The sequence below is a fragment of the Heterodontus francisci genome, chromosome 4, assembly GCF_036365525.1.
Source record: "Heterodontus francisci isolate sHetFra1 chromosome 4, sHetFra1.hap1, whole genome shotgun sequence".
Classification (NCBI taxonomy): domain Eukaryota; kingdom Metazoa; phylum Chordata; class Chondrichthyes; order Heterodontiformes; family Heterodontidae; genus Heterodontus; species Heterodontus francisci.
This window is the reverse complement of record NC_090374.1, coordinates 144,751,074-144,769,540: the sequence shown is the minus strand read 5'-3', so window position 1 is coordinate 144,769,540 and position 18,467 is coordinate 144,751,074. Positions and strand designations below refer to the sequence as shown.

The 18,467-nt window shown below is 44.2% G+C and overlaps 1 protein-coding gene across 1 annotated transcript in view; it reads left to right on the top strand.

The window, feature by feature from the left end:
* Positions 1-1,269: 1,269 nt before the first annotated feature.
* Positions 1,270-18,467, top strand: part of mtap (methylthioadenosine phosphorylase) — a 229,590-nt gene continuing 212,392 nt past the window's right edge. Inside the window, exon 1 of the mRNA XM_068030256.1 lies at positions 1,270-1,770. Within this exon, the coding sequence (XP_067886357.1) occupies positions 1,759-1,770 (12 nt within the window). The 5' untranslated portion in view covers positions 1,270-1,758. The remainder of the gene's footprint in view (positions 1,771-18,467) is intronic.

Sequence of the window (18,467 nt, the reverse complement as noted above, 5' to 3'; positions counted from 1 at the left end):
CTTCCTGTATCATTGCTTTGATTAAAATTGTTCATGCCAGTTCCTCAATCTGCCCACTTTCCTTCAAGATTTTCATTAACTGGAGAGGACACGATGTTCTACCATCATGGTGAGGAATGTTCTTTTAAAATCCTAACCAGAAGATGCGTTTGGTGGGCAAATTAATTATCGCTGGCCAAAAAGCTACCAATAACAGGATAAACAACCACGGATTGTGCGACAAATGTGATGGTAAGGCCACCAGCCATTGGATGAGGTGTAGGCTTTATCGTAGTGACTGAAGTTACAATATGCAATAGCTTAATACAATAGTAAGCCACCAAAGAAACCTATCATCATCAAATTAATCCTCGAGAAACCTGAACAGGCCCAGAAATTGATAGAATGTATATTCAGTTTTTTTTTTCTTATTCTACTACAAAGTGAAGAGATGCACATTCCAGCAGGAGCTACTCCATGTTTCAAGTGCCAGAGATTTAGCCACAGAGCAACAAGTGTGCAAGAGCAGCACAAAACACATTTTGATATGGAACATGTCACACAGCATTCCAGTACTCATAACCAAAGCATGATGGCACCTGTGCCAATTGTAGTGCAGCATACCAAGCAAGTGCACAAAACTGTCCTCATTTTCAAAAGCCACAAAAATCAAAGAGGGTAAATCTAGCCAGCAATAATCCCTAGAAGCAGACTTTTGTGAAGGTGACTACATTAGAAACTGACAGCAGCATCTTATGAAAGGACACAGACATGCAGCAACAAGGGTGACAATGGAGCAGGAGACAAACTGAACTCCTCGAAACCAGTTTCTACCAATCCAGACCACAAGCTGCTCATTTTCCTCGGTGGCACAATTATGGTGATAACGTGAAGGGTTTCCAAGAAATGCCGTAAAGAATTGAATTTCTGCAGTGCCTTTCACAACTTTAATGTCCCAAAGTATTTCAAAGCCAATGGAGCACTTTCAAAGTGTAGTCACTGTTGTAAGGCAGCACAGCAGCAAAGTCCCAGAAACGGCAATAGATAAATGATTGGATAATCTGATTTTGGTGATGTTGTTTGAAGGCTAATTTTGGCCAGGACACAGAGAACACTCTGATTTGGAGTACACTAATCCTGGGAAACTTCAATGCAGGCATCTCAAGTAAGGCGACCAGTCCACTCATTCTGCTCCGATAACTGATGGGCTGGGTTTCAGCATCTTGAATTTCCTGCAGTCTACTTCCAGTAGCAGCAGCTTCAACTCTCATAGGTTATTGAACCGTGTTATTGTAACACCAGCTGTGACCAGCAAGAGGTCAGGACTAAAGGGCCACTCGCTCCTTGTCGATGAAATCTTTCAGTGTACTTAATGTGGGGCCAGATCTGGAAACTCTGGTCATACAACATCCAGCAGCTTTGAAAAAAGTGACCATTCAACACAATAGATTTCTTCTTCTCTCCTTCCTGTTTGATTCGGTTCTATTCAAAGAGTGATTTTCCTTCCACTTTAGACAGAGGATTGTTACATTATCTCTTTACTGCTCCGGATACTATAATGCTTACAACGCTGTACATTTGTATCACAATGTTTCTGTTTTAATTGCTGCGCTTTGCCCTGGTTCTTGACTCGATCTCTCAATCTCAAGTGGCTGCTTGTGAAGAATCAGCTGCCGGAGTCTTCCTGCAGCAGGAGGAGGATCTGAAATTGACGGCACGTTTCTTACTAACCGGAAGTCCAGAAACGTGGGATAACCTTGTGTGGAAAACAGGGCGACAATGCAGGTGAAGGTAAGTCCAGGGTCCGCTCTCAGCGGCTCCCTTCACCAGGATGATGTCTCTCTCTCTTGCACCATTTCACCTCCCCGGTGGCCGCGAGGTCACTGAATCCGGCGGCGAGGACCACGAGCCGGGAATAACCGGGCATGGGCTGTCTGGCCAGTGTAATTGGGAGCCGGGAATGGGGGAGTGGCCGTCCGGTGTAACCGGGAGCCGGGAAGAACCAGGCAGTGGCCGTTTGGCCAATGTAACCGGGAACCGGGCAGCGGCCATCTGGTCTACTTGAGAGCCTGGAGTAACTGGGCAGCAGCCATCTGGCCGATGTAACTGGACAGTGGCCATTCAACTGGTGTAACCGGGCACTGGCCAGCTGGCTGGTGGAGCTAGAAGCCAGGAGTAACAGGGCAGTGGCCGTCTGGCCGGTATAGCCTGGAGCAACCGGGCAGTGGTCGTCAGGCGGGTGTAACTGGGAGAAGGGAGTGGAACTGGGCAGTGGGCTGTCCGGCCGGTGTAACCGGGAAATGGGAGTGGAACCGGGTAGTGGTCCGTCTGGCCGGTGGAACCGGGAGGTGGGAGCTTAACTGGGCAGTGGGCCATCTGGCTGGTGTAACTGGGAGGCAGACTGGTGTAACCAGGCAATGGGATGTCCAGACGGTGTAACTGGGAGGCGAGTGTGTAATTGGGCAGTAGGCCATCTAGCTGGTGTAGCCGGGATGTGGGAGTGTATCCGGATTGTAGGCCTTCAGCTGGTGTAACCGAGTAAGCGGCTGGTGTAACTGGGAGGCGGGTGTGTAATTGGGCAGTAGGCCATCTAGCTGGTGTAGCCGGGATGTGGGAGTGTATCCGGATTGTAGGCCTTCAGCTGGTGTAACCGAGTAGCGACCGGTGAAACGAGGAGGTGGGAGTGTAACCAGGCAGTGGGCCGTACGGCTGTTGTAACCGGGTAGGAGCGGGGCGTCCAGCTGGTGTAACTCACCATCGGGCCGGTGTAATGGGGTGTGGACTGGCGTATCCGGGGAACGGGCGGCGTGACCAGGGAGCTGCCTGTGCAACTGTGTGTCTGGACAGTGGGCTGTTTGGTGTATCCGGGAAGTGGGCCATTTGGCCAGCGCGTACTGCCTGGCTCCACCGCCCATCATTTGCTGGCTGAACCCTCAACATTCCGATCAGAACTTGCTGCCAATCAGGATAACGTCAGGGATTGTAAACCCTGGCCCATGCCAACTTGCTGCGTCGCTGCATTCTCCAGTCAGTGGTAGCCGTTTGATAGGTGGTTTTGTGCAATTGCTTTGGTTAGTTGTTGCTGAATGAGCCTGGTGTATCGTGCAGTGGGACCTGGGTGAAGCTTTTTCAGTTACATTGCTGTGAACGCGCTGCAGTCTTTGGGAGGAAGTGTGCAATGTTTGAACTGTGAAGTATCGACCTTAGGACTAAGGCGATGTGCATCATATTTCATGTGATTGAATATATATTCAATTGGAGGATGTCACCTCACATGAGGAAAGGAATATGTTGATTATGTCTCATCTAATTTAAGAAAATGTGTTTTAATGTTCTGAAATGCACCAACCTTTGGTCTCATGCAGATATTCATAGTTGGGTTAAACAAAAAATCTTTTTCTTGGATTTTTAAAAAATTACGCAGGAATATAATTTCCTCCAAGTTACACTATTAGAACGTTAGTGTTGGTAAAATAAAATGAGTCTAGTACCTTCTCCAACCTCGCAGATAGTAACCTTACCCAGGGAGCAATGACTTGAATTAGTCTATGGGATAGGAGTATTGATTCTAACATTCATGGGGTGATTTTATGAATTTATGTGCCAGATGAAGCTAAAAAATTCACACCTTTCTGTAAAGAGTTGTTTTAAAAAGTATTTCTGTAACTTTTTTTTAGTTTCCTGATAATATCATCATGTTGTAGTGAAGAGATTGAACAAAACAAAAATAATGGCATTTCCATGATGTTGTCTCGGTAGTTGCAAACCTTTTGCTATCATTTCCCTGCATGAGACTTTTCAAGTAACTGGAAATTGTTGGAGCAAAAACTAACTTTCTAATGCACATTCCCATCTCAGTTCTGCTTACACATGCAATTATTGAAAAAGATTTTTAAAATGTTGATACCAATTATTTCCTCTCGAGGAAACCCTATCCAAATAAAGCCATTTCACGAGCAATGTACAGAAAGGCTTCAGCCACTTGTGTTGGTGTTGGCCGTGTTGTTGGCTATTTCCGCCTTTACTTTCAATGTCATTGTTGTTTGTAGCATAGAAATTTAAGGCAGGAATCAGGTTGTGCCTCTGATATAGGGAAGATAACCCAGAGCTACATTTCTTGATTACCACATTTTATATGGCTTAATTAAGTTCCAGTTAGCTACAGTAGAGTAACTGTTAGGTTAATTTAAAATTCTTGCCTTTTCAAATTCCTCTATGTCTTTGCCTCTCCCTTTCTTCGTAATATTCTCCGGGCCTATGACCCTCTGAGGTCTCCACGCTCCTTCTTGCGTATCTCTGATCTTCACTCCGCTATTGGCAGCTACGCCTTCTGCTGCCTAGGCCTGTCGGTCTGGAAATCCCTCCCTAAGTCTCTCAGCCTGTCTACGTCTCCTCCTTAAAACCTACCCGTCACCTCTCCTAAAATCTCCTTATCTGGCTTGGAGATTCATTCGACTGCTACCTGGGATGGGGGGGAGGGGGGTGCTTATCTTATGAAGAAAGGTTGCACAGGTTGGGTCTGTATTCATTGGAATTTAGAAGAATGAAAGGTGATCTTATTGAAACATATAAGATCCTGAGGGGACTTGAAAGAGTGGATATCCGGAGGATGTTTCCTATTGTGGGGGAGACTAGAATCAGGGGACACAGTTTAAAAATAAGGGGTGGCCCATTTAAGATGGAGATGAGGAGAAATTTTTTTCTCTGAGGGTTGTGGGTCTTTGGAACTCTTCCTCTGAGAGTGGTGGAGGCAGGGTCATTGAATATTTTTAAGGCAGTGGTAGATAAATTCCTGACTAACAAGGGAGTCCAAGGGTATCGGGTTAGGTGGGAAAGTGGAGTTGAAGCCACAATCAGATCAGCCTAGATCTTATTAAATGACGGAGCAGGCTCGAAGGGGCCGAATGGCCTACTCCTGCTCCTAATTCAAATGTTTGATAACGCTCCTGTGAACTACCTTGGGATGCTTTACTATGTTAAAAGATGCTGTATACATTTAAGTTTCTGTTCTGTGCTAGAGATCTTGGATTTGACTGGATCAAGCATCTTGGAAGCTATTTCAAGAAAGGAGGGTTCAGTTTAAATCTAATGGGCGCCTGTCAACCTGTGCAAGTTGCTGCTTTCGGGCAAGGAGGGACAATGGGAGAAAAATGGAAAAGAACAGAATTGCTGTGGTTTCTAGGATGTAGTTTTCCAACATAGTTACAGGATAAGGTCAGGATGTTTCTTTTTGTTACACAAGCTTTTTTTAAAATCTTTCTCTCCTAGGCCTACATGCATGACCCTTTATTTCTAACCTTTCTGCTCCTTATGATTTCACTTTGCAACAGTTTATTTGTGATGTTTTATTTCCCCCATCCCACCACATTGGCCTGTCCATTGGATAATGGGACCATTTTGTCAAAGGTTAATTATTTAAAAGTTTATGTAACATTCTTGAAGGAGCAGCTTGTGTTTTTATTGTCTCGCCAGTAGACCATTAATAGTCACTCACATCAGTAGTTCAAATGTAGATTCTGATCTCAAATGTGTTATAATAAACAAAATTAAACGTGAGGCAGCTTGCACTGCATATCAAGCACACTGAAGCAATATATTCCCTTTAGGGAAGGAAATTGGCATCCTTACCTGGTCCTTACCATGTGACTCCAGACTCTCAGCAATGTGGTTGACTCTTAACTGCCCTCTGAAATGGCCCAGCAAGCCACTCGGTTGTCAACTGTCAATTAGGGATGGACAATAAATGATGGCCTTGAAAGAATGAAAAAAAAAATCAGTAGGTGGTCAAAATATTACATATATGCCTGATAATGAACCCTTAAATCCACAGAGATAAACTGCAGGCCTCATAGATGTATCTGTAAACTTACTCACAGTGTAGCTAACTGAAGCTCAGGGTGTTTGAGACTGGTTGAAGAGTTGCATTGTTTCTAGACAAGAAATGAGGGCAATTTTAATCCTACCAACCTGACAGAAACCAGGCAGGAAGGCAGTTAAAAGTGGCTGGGTGTTACCCCACCAACTTCAATAGTGGATCACGCCATCTTCAGTTAGAACCTGACCTGCGGGCGGCACAGTGGCGCAGTGGTTAGCACTGCAGCCTCACAGCTCCAGGGACCCAGGTTCGATTCTGGGTACTGCCTGTGTGGAGTTTGCAAGTTCTCCCTGTGTCTGCGTGGGTTTTCTCCGGGCGCTCCGGTTTCCTCCCACAAGCCAAAAGACTTGCAGGTTGGTAGGTAAATTGGCCATTATAAATTGTCACTAGTATAGGTAGGAATATTGGATTAGTGTAGGATTAGTATAAATGGGTGGTTGATGGTCGGCACAGACTCAGTGGGCCGAAGGGCCTGTTTCAGTGCTGTATCTCTAATCTAATCTAATCTTCTCAGCAGATGACAAGGGCACTTGCCCAAAGCCCAAGGTCCTTTAAATATGCACACCAGGGTCTGATAATGTCATGGGGCTTTGACTGCAATTTTAACTCTGGATTGAGTGGCAAAGTGATTGTATCCTCCAGGTGAAGACAGTGAAAGAGGACCTGGCACCAGAAGAGGCCATTTGTGTTAAGCTTTCTTACTTTCCTTTTGAGGCTAAGGTGGGCAGGATTGGTTCTCCAGTATCCACAAGGAAAGTTTAGGCCTCCCCTGCCCCAGGCTTCCACCGACCTCCCCCAACATCACCTCCCCCTCTACCCCCCCGACCCACCCACCACCGCTCAGTACCTCCTACATGACCCTTCCAAAACTGCCTTCCTTCCAATGAGCCTTCCTTGATGTCACCTAATTGTCTCCATCCCACCAAACGTCTGATCCTGCCCACCAGCCACCTGTCCAGTGTCATGAAGAAGGTTCTGCTTTTAAGATTGCCCATGCCTCATGTTACCGAGTCGGGGGTGCGGGATGGTTTGCCATTCGTCCAACCCCTACCTGCCTGAGCCCCATTCCAAGTTAAAATTCACCCTTGGATTTTGCTTCTAGTTATTTGACTTTTTTTGAACCTGATTTGTACTTTTTAGCCCGAGAGGTACAGTTTGTGAACAACAACAACTTGCCTTTATATAGAGTCATAGAGTTATACAGCACAGAAACAGGCCCCTCAGCCCTCCGTGTCCACGCCGGCCATCAAGCCTATATATTCTAATCCCATTTTCCAGCACTTGGCCTGTAGCCTTGTATGCTATGGCGTTTCAAGTGCTCATCTAAATACTTCTTAAATGTTGTGAGGCTTCCTGCCTCTACCACCCCTTCAGGTACAGTGTTCCAGATTCCAACCACCCTCTGGGTAAAACATTTTTTTCCTCAAATCCCCTCTAAACCTCCTGCTCCTTACCTTAAATCTATGCCCCCTGGTTATTGACGCCTCTGCTAAGGGAAAAAGTTTCTTCCTATCGATCCTATCAATGCCCCTCATAATTTTGTATACCTCAATCAGGTCCCCCCTCAGCCTTCTCTGCTCTAAGGAAAACAACCCTAGCCTATCCAGTCTCTCGTCATAGCTGAAATGCTCCAGCCCAGGCAACATCCTGGTGAATCTCCACTGCATCACCTTCAGTGCAATCACATCCTTCCTATAGTGCAGCGACCAGAACTGTACGCAGTACTCCAGCTGTGGCCTAACTAGCGTTTTATACAGCTCCATCATAGCCTCCCTGCTCTTATATTTTATGCCTTGTCTAATAAAGGCAAGTATCCCATATGCCTTCCTAACCACCTTATCTACCTGTGCTGCTGCCTTCAGTGATCTATGGACAAGTACACCAAGGTCCCTCTGTACTTCCTAGGGTTCTACCATCTATTGTATATTCCCTTGCTTTGTCAGTCCTCCCACTTCTCAGGATTAAATTCCATTTGCCACTGCTCTGCCCACCTTACCAGCCCATCTATATCATCCTGTAATCTGAGGCTTTCCTCCTCACTATTTACGACACTACCAATTTTCGTGTCATCTGCGAACTTACTGATCATACCTCCTATATTCATGTCTAAATCATTTACGTACATTACAAACAGCAAGGGTCCCAGCACCGATCCCTGTGGTACACCACTCACAAAAACAACCCTCGACCATCACCCTCTGCTTCCTGCCACTAAGCCAATTTTGGATCCAATTTGCCAAATTGCCCTGGATCCCATGGGCTCTTACCTTCTTGACCAATCTCCCATGCAGGACCTTATCAAAAGCCTTACTGAAGTCCATGTAGACTACGTCAACTGCTTTACCCTCATCTACACACCTAATCACCTCCTCGAAAAATTCAATCAAATTGGTTAGACATGAACTGCCCCTGACAAAGCCATGCTGACTATCGTTGATTAATCCTATCCCTCAGAATTTTTTCCAATAGTTTCCCTACCACTGACGTTAGACTCACTGGCCTGTAATTACAGCTATAAACTAAGAGGGGAATATGCAGCGAGACTTGGGTGTTCTCGTACACCAGTTGCTGAAGGTAAGCATGAAGATCCAGCAGGCGGTAAAAAAGGCAAATGGTATGTTGGCTTTCATAGCGAGAGGATTCGAGTACAGGAGCAGGGATGTCTTGCTGCAATTATACAGGGCCTTGGTGAGACCACACCTGGAATATTGTGTGCAGTTTTGGTCTCCTTATCTGAGAAAGGATGTTCTTGCTATAGAGGGAGTGCAGCGAAGGTTTACCAGACTGATTCCTGGGATGGTGGGACTGACGTATGAGGAGAGATTGAGTCAGTTATGATTATATTCACTGGAGTTCAGAAGAGTGAGGGGGATCTCATAGAAACCTATAAAATTCTAACAGGACTTGACAGGGTAGATGCAGGAAGGATGTTCCCGATGGTGGGGGAGTCCAGAATCAGGGGCCATAGTCTAAGGGTACGGGGTAAACCTTTCAGGACTGAGATGAGGAGAAATTTCTTCACCCGGAGAGTGGTGAGCTTGTGGAATTCGCTACCACAAAGCAGTTGAGGCCAAAACGTTGTATGTTTTTAAGAAGGAGTTAGATATAGCTCTTGGGGCAAAAGGGATCAAAGGGTATGGGGCGAAAGCGGGAACAGGTTACTGAGTTGGATGATCAGCCATGGTCATAATTAATGGCGGAGCAGGCTCGAAGAGCCAAATAGCCTACTCCTCCTATTTTCTATGTTACTATGTTTACCTGGTTTATCTCTACTACCCTTCTTGAATAATGGTACTACATTTGCTGTCCTCCAGTCCCCTGGCACTTCTCCTGTGGCCAGAGAGGATTTGAAAATTTGTGTCAGAGCACCTGCAATCTCCTATCTTGCCTCACATAGCAGCCTGGGATACATCTCATCTGGGCCTAGGGATTTATCCACTTTTAAGCCCGCTAAAACTGCTAATACCTCCTCCCTTTCAAAGCTAATTTGTTCAAGTATATCACAATCTCCTTCCCTGATCTCTGCACCTACATCGTCCTTCTCCATAGTGAACACAGATGAAAAGTAATCATTAAAAACCTCACCTACATCCTCCGGCTCCACACAGATTGCCACTTTGGTCCTTAATGGGCCCTACTCTTTCCCTGGTTATCCTCTTGCCCTTAATAAAGTTATAAAACGCCTTGGGACTTTCCTTTATCTTGCCCGCCAGTGTTTTTTCATGCCCCCTCTTCGCTCTCCTAATTACTTTTTTAAGTACCCCCCCACACTTTCTATACTTCTCTAGGGTCTCCAATGTAGTAAAACACCCGAAGACATTTCACAGGAGCGTCATCAAAGTTTGGCACTGAGTCAGATCAGGAGATATTAGGATAGGTGACTGAAAACTTGGATGAAGAGATAGGTTTTAAAGAATGTCTTGAAGAATGAGAGAGAGAAGTTAAGAGGTTTAGGGAATGAATTCCTGAGCTTGGGACCTAGGCAGCTGAAGGCATGGCCACCAATGGTGGAATGATGAAAATGAGGGAAGAGAGTTGTTGTTCTGCTGAAGAAAATCGGAGAGTGTGATGCAGATTGTACAATATTGAGCGAGTTCATCCTTAGTACAAGGCGTTTATTGTTTAGCCTTGATACCTAATTTGTCAGATTACTTTGTGTATGAGACCATATTTTGGTTCTAGGGCCTGCCTATGGAAGTGGTCCTTTGTACTGGACAAGTGAAAAAGTATCTGGCAGGTACTTGAGTCATCAGTCATCATTTTTTGATAGAACATTGACTATAGTCCTATAGTGTAGCTGAAGTCAGACTTATTTGTTGAGAGTAGATTGGCATACTGTCTGTTTGCATACTGTTCCTCCACAGATCAAGCTAGAAAACGTAACTTTTGTTTAAGCAACAAATAACTTCATCTACGGTATGCATTTTCTTAACTAAACAATAAGGAAACACAAAAAAAACTAACAAAAGTGCCTTCCTTTTATAGGCGTGCTCCAGCCAGCTAGACATGTGACTAGAACTGGTTTGACCGCTTCCTGTGTATTGGAGAAGCAGCTGCTGGATCCCCATTGATTCAACATTGTTTGGTACTGTGTAAATGTCCTTCCAGTCAGGGTTTGCAATTTTTAAGTTTTGATCATGTGGCGAAATAATGTGTGCCTCAGTTTTGGCAGGTAGGGTTTGCCTGACAGATGAATTAGTCTCTTAGTAGATTCAAAACACTTTGGCTGCAGCAGGCATCAAATAGTTCTTTAAGCAAGGAGTATTGCAATGGATCCACTCAGATTTTAAAACTGACAGTCTCTCAGGCGAAACTTCACTGCGAATTCCAGAAAATACCATCAGTCGAGAGAGGGTTAATCTGGAAGCAAAGACCCTTAGATTGGAAGTAAAGAAAAGGAATTTTGCTACCTCCAGCAATACAAAATGGTCTCTTTAAAAAAAAAAAAGGCTTTTTTTCGCCTTAGGCGATTAACTTGGTGTCATATAGACCCCGCACCTGCCAAGAATGATATATATTAATTTTGTCATATGAACATTGATTTTAAACTGTTGTTGGAGCTAGGAAATGACTTGTTGAACAGATCAGTCATGGCTGGAAAAAACATTTGCATGCTAACAGTGCATGAGGGAACAAAGGGGCTATTCCCTGCTCCAATTTAACCCACAATGGACCCAAAAGGTATTGTATGTAAGAAGGGACATTCCAGGGTTGGCTAAGACAAGAGAATCCACAAACAGACGTGGTCAGACCAGCTAGTCACATGACTTAACCTGCTTGGCAACCTGGGTTTTACTGATTTGTACAAAGAGCTTGAACTGAGAAAGACTGTTTGCTCCTGGAGTGAGATGACGCCTCCTGTCTGCTCCCATCTCTTTCTCACAAGCCTCTGAACCCACTGAGGACACATGAACTTCAAGAGAGAAAAGTCTCCTACATCGAACAAGGCCCCAACGAAAAGCAAGACCTACCTACAATGAAGGACGTTACAGCGAGCTCGAAGAATAGTAACAAAAACCATCTTCAGATATTGCCTCAAACTCCTCCACTTTATTTCTTCTCTTTCCTGTCTCTATCTGCACGTGTATATCATGTATGCACGCAAGCGTGGGCGTGTTGCAAAACCGTAGGCTTTAACTGAATTACAGTTTAAGTTTAATAAAGTTCAACCTTTTTTCTTTAAAGATAAGAAAACCTGTTTGGCTAGTTTCTTTGCCTTATAAATGGAAGTTAGTGAACAAGAATTCACTAAGGGGGAGCTTAAAAAAAAAATGGTGTGTTTAAAATTAAACCCTGTTACAGTAAGATCAGGTGAAGGTTGAGAAGGAATCCCAGAACACTTTCTCACCTGGTCGTAACATTTGGCCTGCAGCTCCTTGTGGAATTTCTGCTGAGAAATAGACAGCTCTTTTCTTCAGTAGCACGCTTCGCTGGAATGTCTCTCAAATACTGGTTTTGGCCAGTTTTTGCACAGTCAGTTTGAAACATTATACCATGTGACCTCACCACTCTCCTGCTGTTGCCTAGATAACAAAATACAGCTGGCACACCGTGCCTCAGAAATTCTAAAGTTTCTCTCTCTGTCTTAAAGACACACTGTTTTAATCTGAGGAGAAGATAAATACAATTCTGTGACAGGCCAAAGTCATAGTGAAAGAGGAGGTAGTTGAGATGCTGAATGGGCTTAAAATTGAAGAAGAGGAGGTATTAGAAAGGCTGGCTGTACTTAAAATTCATGTCACCACAACCGAATGTGTGCATCAGAGAATGCTGAGGGAAGTAAGGGGATGGAAATTGCGAGCCACTGACCATAATATTCTAATCCTTCTTAGATACAGGGGTGGTGCCCGAGGAGTGGAAAATTACAAATGTTACACCCTTGTTCATAAAAGGTGTAAGGACAAGCCTAGCAACTGCAGGCCAGTCAGTTTAACCTCGGTGATGGTAAAGTTTTTAGAGATGATAATCCGGGACAAAATTGACAGTTACTTGGACAAGTGCAGATAATTAGGGAAGTCAGCATAGATTTGTTCAAGGCAAATGATGTTTAATTAACTTGATTGAGTTTTTGATGAGCTAACAGAGATGGTTGATGTGGGTTATATGGACTTCCAAAAGGTGTTTGATAAAGTGCCATGTAATAGACTTGCTAGCGAAGTTGAAGTCACGGAATAAAAGGGAGAATGGCAGCATGGATACAAAGTTGGCTGAGTGACAGGAAACAGAGTTTGGTGGTGAAATCTTTTTTGGACTGGTGCAAGATACACTGTGGCATTCTCCAGGGCTTGGTACTAGGACCACTGCTTTTTTTGATCTGTATTAATGACCTAGACTTGGATATGCAGGGCACAATTTCAAAATTTGCAATTGACACAAAACTTGAAAGTATTATGAACTGTGAGGAAGATAATAGACTTCAAGAGGACATAGGCAGGCTGGCGGGATGGGCAGACACGTGACAGATGAAATTTAATGCAGAGAAGTGTGAAGTGGTGCGTTTTCATAGGAAGAACGAGGAGAGGCAACACAAAATAATGGCTACAATTCTAAAGTGGATGCAGGAGCAGAGAGACCTTGGGCTATATAATGCACAAATTTTTGAAGGTGACAGTGCAGGTTGTGAAAGTGGTTAAAAAGGCATATGGGATCCCTGGGTTTTATAGAGGTATAGAGTACAAAAGCAAGGAAGTTATGAACCTTTATAAAATGCTGGTTCAGCCTCAACTGGAGTATTGCATCCAATTCTGGGCACTGTACTCTAGGAAGGGTGCAAAGGCTTTAGAGGGGGTGCAGAAAAGATTTGAGAATTGTTGCATGGATTAGAGACTTGAGTTATGTGGATAGATTGGAGAAGTTGTTCTCCTTAGAGAAGAGAAAGGTGAGAGGATACTTGATAGAAGTACTCAAAATCATGAGGGTTCTAGACAGAGTTGTTCCATTTGGTAGAAGGGTCGCAAACCAGAGGATACCGATTTAAGGCAATTGGCTAAAGAACCAGCCGTGACATGAAAAAAAACTTTTTTCCATAGCGAGTTGTTAGGATCTGGAGTGCACTTTGAGAGTGAGGTGGAGACGGGCAGATACTATTGGGGCTTTCAAAAGGGGATTGGATAAGCACCTAAGGAGAAAATTTGCAGGGTTCTGGGAATGGGCAGGGGAGTGGGATTAGCTGAGTTGCTCTTGCAGAGAGCTGGCACAGACACAATGGGCCAAATGGCCTCCTTTGTGCTATGTAACCATTCTATGATTCTATGGTAGTCCAAGCAATTTTCTTTTACACTACTCTTTGTTTTCTGTTCTACGAACATCTCTCATTATTGTGGCCGCGTTCCCCTTGATTCTGTATGCTATTATTTTTGTTTTGGGTCTCTTGTGCGCAATCTTGTTCAGCTGACATGCACAGTTCAGGCTTACTGGAGTGAAGAGTGATGGCAGTCAAGGACTGTCCTTCAACATGAACTCACAGTTGTCAGTAGAGAAGCGAGGAACATCAAAAAAGAGGTTTCTAACAGCTGTTGACTAGGTGACAACATTGTTGCTATAATGTACTGCAAGGGTGTATGGAACTGTCATTTATAAATACATGTAAGGGGAAGCTAGAAAAGCCTATGAAGGTGAAAGGAATAGAAGTATGTCCTGATAGGGTTAGATGAAGAGGGACAGAGGGGGCTCGTATGGAGCATAAATGCTGGCATAGACCAGTTGGGCTGAATGGTCTGTTTCTGTGCTCTACATGCTATGTAGTTCCACGTAACTATTTGTCTTGTTTTGTTAAACTTGCATTTTCCTGTTTTCTTTTCAGCTTTCTGTTTCTTTCCTCCTTTATTTGGGGAAATTTTCTCTCTTTTTGGAATACAAGGAACCAGACTGGAAGCAGGAGCAGTGGTGGCAGTGTGGGGTGGGGAGTTATAGAAAGCAAAATAAGGTAGCATTGGATACCTATACTCTATAAGAACCAGGTCTCTTAATTAGAAAGCCAAATCCAGTCAAATGTTGTCAAAAAAACTAATTGCCAATATGTAAAAGAGAGGTTATCTACTGTCAGGTTAAGTAGGAGAACTTGAGGCAGAGGTTGGCCTCTGCAAGAAATTCAGGCCATTTATGTAACTTGAGTATCAAAACTATTACATTATTAATCAATCCATTCAGGAGATTTGGAGGGGGAAAAGGAGAATTAAACAAGAAATCTTTCTTCAAATTGGTCTCTAGGAGACTGACCGAAGAAAATCTATACAGCTGGCACACTGAAACAGGTCATCCTTGCTGACATTATTCTACTCTGTGCAGTGTGAGGTGGAACAAATGTTGATGTGGATTAACTCTGGGTTTGAGGTTCCAGGTGTCAAAAATGTTGGTGACTTTAACCAGCAAGAGTTTAAAGCAGTCATAGATTTAGATGAATGTTTCTGATTTCTTTTCAGTTTTTTGGTGGATCTAATTAAAGGTGGTGGTGTTACAGGTTCCACATGCTTGGAAGGGCAATTATAGACCAGACTCTTCGTGAAACCTTGAAAGGAGATGGCAAAATTAATTTTCTTCCTGTCATATTTTCCCTCATTCTGTCTGATGATGAGAGAAATGATTAAAGCTGAGGTTCTCGACTCAGGAGAAAAACATATGTCACGGAGAGGTCTGTCGGGTTACCTTGCAGCATATGGGACTGAAGGAGGAGTTTGCCAGGGAGGCTGAAGCCATCCAGTTAGATGATTACAGGATTCTATCAAATGGTGATAGAGGGCATGAGAGTGTCTTCTATGTCTAGAACAACAACTTGTATTTACATCAAGTAGAAACTACTTTAATAGAGGGTAAAAAAAATAGATGAAAAGAATAAAGAAATGGGTGCAAATCCATGGTGGGAGCATTAGAGAAGGTGATTGAAAATTGGTTAAAAAGGTGGGTTTTGAGAAGGTTTTTAAAGGGGAGGGAAAAAGGGCTTTAGGGACAGTCTTCCAGAGAGTAGCCGAAAGCTCTGACTTCAATGGTGGGGCAAAGGGAAGGAGAGAAACACAAAAGCTGTGAGTGCGAGAATTAGTAGGTGGTGGGTAATAAAGAGCAAGAGGAAGTTGCAGTGATGAGGATAGAGGTCACACAATGAGTGGAAGATGAAACCAAGGCTTTTATATTCAAAGTGTTGGGGACAGGGAGCCAATGTAGGGCGGCAAGGACAGTATTGATGGATGAGTCAGACTGAGCATGGTTCAGGGTATTTAACAAATTGGGTTTTATGGACAATAGGTGCTGATGGACGAGCAAGGATGATATTGAAGAAATGGAGTTGAGAAGAAACACAAGCATGAATAAGGCTTTGGGTGGTAGTGGGGGTGTCGTCGGGATGGAGGTGAGTGTTTGGAGAGGTTAGCTTTGAGTTAAACAGGTTTCCAAGATTTTGCAATCTGGTTCAGACTGAGTGAGTGCCTGGGGGTTAGTTTTTATAGTGGGGGTATAAATGGTGGCTTTGTCCTCACAATGTTAAGCTGGTGGAAATTTTAACTTGATGTCAGACAGTGATGCCTCCTCTTTGTTTGGCTACTGCTGCTATGCTGGGGTCTAAGTTGTGAAGGTGACTGGTCGAGTAGTGACTCATAGAGTCGTACAGCATAGAAACAGGCCCTTTGGCCCACCGCGTCCATGCCGACCATAATGCCTATCTATACTAATCCCACCTGCCTGCATTAATTCCATACCCCTCTATGCCTTGCTCATTCAAGTACTTGTCCAGATGCCTCTTAAATGTTGCTACTGTTCCTGCCTCCACCACCTCCTCAGGCAGCTCATTCCAGATACCCACTATTCTTTGTGTGAAAAATTTACCCCTTTGATCCCCTTTAAACCTCCTCCCTCTCACCCCGGAACATTGAGCTGCCAGTCCTGCCCATCCCTCAAACACGTTTCCGTAATAGCTAGAATATCACAATCCCATGTACCGATCCATGCTCTGAGTTCATCTGCCTTACCTGTAAGGCTTCTTGCATTAAAGTAAACTCAGTTTAGCCTATCAGACCTTCCACGCTGCCTGTCCTGCCCCTGCACAGCCTGCCTACTGGACTTGCTTGCTTTAACCTCTAAATTTGCCTCAACTATATCATCAGAGAGACTACTACTTTGGGTCCCACCCCCCTGCCAGACAGGTTTAAACCCTCCCGATTAGTACTTGCAAACCTCCCCGCAAGGATATTGGTGCCCCTCCAGTTTAGATGCAACCCGTCCTTCTTGTACAGGTCACCTCTACACCAGAAGAGATCCCAATGATCCAAGTAGCTGAAGCCCTCCCGCCTACACCAGCTCTTCAGCCACACATTCATTTGCCTTATCCTCCTATTCCTATCCTCATTAGCATGTGGCACAGGGAGTAATCTTGAGATTACAAGCCTAGAGGTCCTGCTTTTTAACCTTCTGCCTCACTCCCTCAATTCTTGTTGCAGGACCTCATCTCTCTTCCTGCCTATGTCGTTAGTACCAATATGGACCACGACCTCTGGCTGCTCACCTTCCCCTTTCAGAATGTCCTGCAGCCACTCCGAGACATCCTTGACCCAAGCACCAGGGAGGCAATGTACCATCCTGGAGTCTCGTTTGTGGCCACAGAAACGCCTATCTGCACCCCTTACGATAGTTGTGCAACCATTTGACCTTTATGAAAAATGGGTGAAATTACAGCAACTATATCAACTTAATGTTTTATCTGATTGTAAAATGCAAACCTGTGTTACACCTTTGTTGGTGTTAAAGGTGAGAATATTTTGAAAAAAACTTGGTAACATCTATTTTTAAAATTTTCTATGCTTAGCAAATCGATGTGGGCAAGGGTTTTGGGGAAAACTACTTCGCGTGTTAGAATCAGATAAAACATAAGTTGATACAGCTAACTGCAATTTCACTCATTTGTCGTGATGTGTATTTTGGAGAGTAGAGGGTCGGAAAGTAGTGTATAGGGAAAGAAGGAAAATATGAAACAAAAACAGAAAATGCTGGGAATACTCGGCAGGTCAGGCAGCATTTGTGGAGAGAAAAACAGATTTAATGTTTCAGGTCTGTGTGACCTTTCATCAGAACTGGCAAAAATTAGAAATGTAATAGGTTTTGAGCAAGTGAAAGGGGAAAGAACAACAAAAGGGAAGGTGTGTGGAGGGCAGGAGAGATTAAATGACAAAAGGTTTCATGGTACAAAGCCAAGGGGACTGGTAGTGAGACAAGTAAAGAAACAAAAGATGCGTCTAGATAAGGTGGAAATAGCAGGATAGCAGCCGTCCAAAAACAAAGTAAAGGGATAAAGAAAGAAGTGGGGGTGGAGGAAACGAACCAGTAAAAAAAAAAGGGAAAAGAAAAGGAAAAAATGGGGGTAGAGGCGATGATCTAACATGATTGAATTCATTGCTGAGTGTGGATGGCTGTAAGGTGCCAGTGGAAAGATGAGGTGCTGTTCCTCTAGCTTGCATTGAGCTTGATTGGAACACTGTAGCAGATCAAGGACAGAAAGGTCAGAGTGGGAACAAGATGGAGAATTGAAGTGACAGGAAGCTCGGGGTCGTGCTTGCAGACTGACCGGAGCTGTACTGCAAAGCAGTCACCCAGTCTATGTTTAGTCTCCCCAGTGTAGAGGAGACCACATTGCGAGCAGTGAATACAGTATACTAAATTGAAAGAAGTACAAGTAAATCGCTCTTTCACTTGAAAGGTGTGTTTGGGGCCCTAGACAGTGAGACGGAAGGAGGTAAAAGGGCTGCAACAACTCATGGGTACCAACCCCTCTCTAGATCCTTCTGGTGAAGACCTTTTTCATCTTCTGCAGAGTATTTTCCTCCTAACTTCTTTCCCTCCACCACCGAAGGCTATCGTCTCTCCTATGGTTTGCAGCCTCCCTCTGCTACAATCTGGCCATCCCAAGCAGACTCCATGGAGGCACATACTGCTGGCTCTACTAGTTGCTTCAATGTACTTTGCTGGTGTATCTCCTGCCCAGCTTGCACCTGTGAAGCATATTTCCCGAACCACTTCCTCCTTACATTTTCCTCCTCCAATACCCTATTTGACTGCCTACGTGAAACTTCCGTTGTATCCCTGGTCCCTCGAACAAACCTCCAGCTATCCTCTCTCTCTGCATGATCCAATT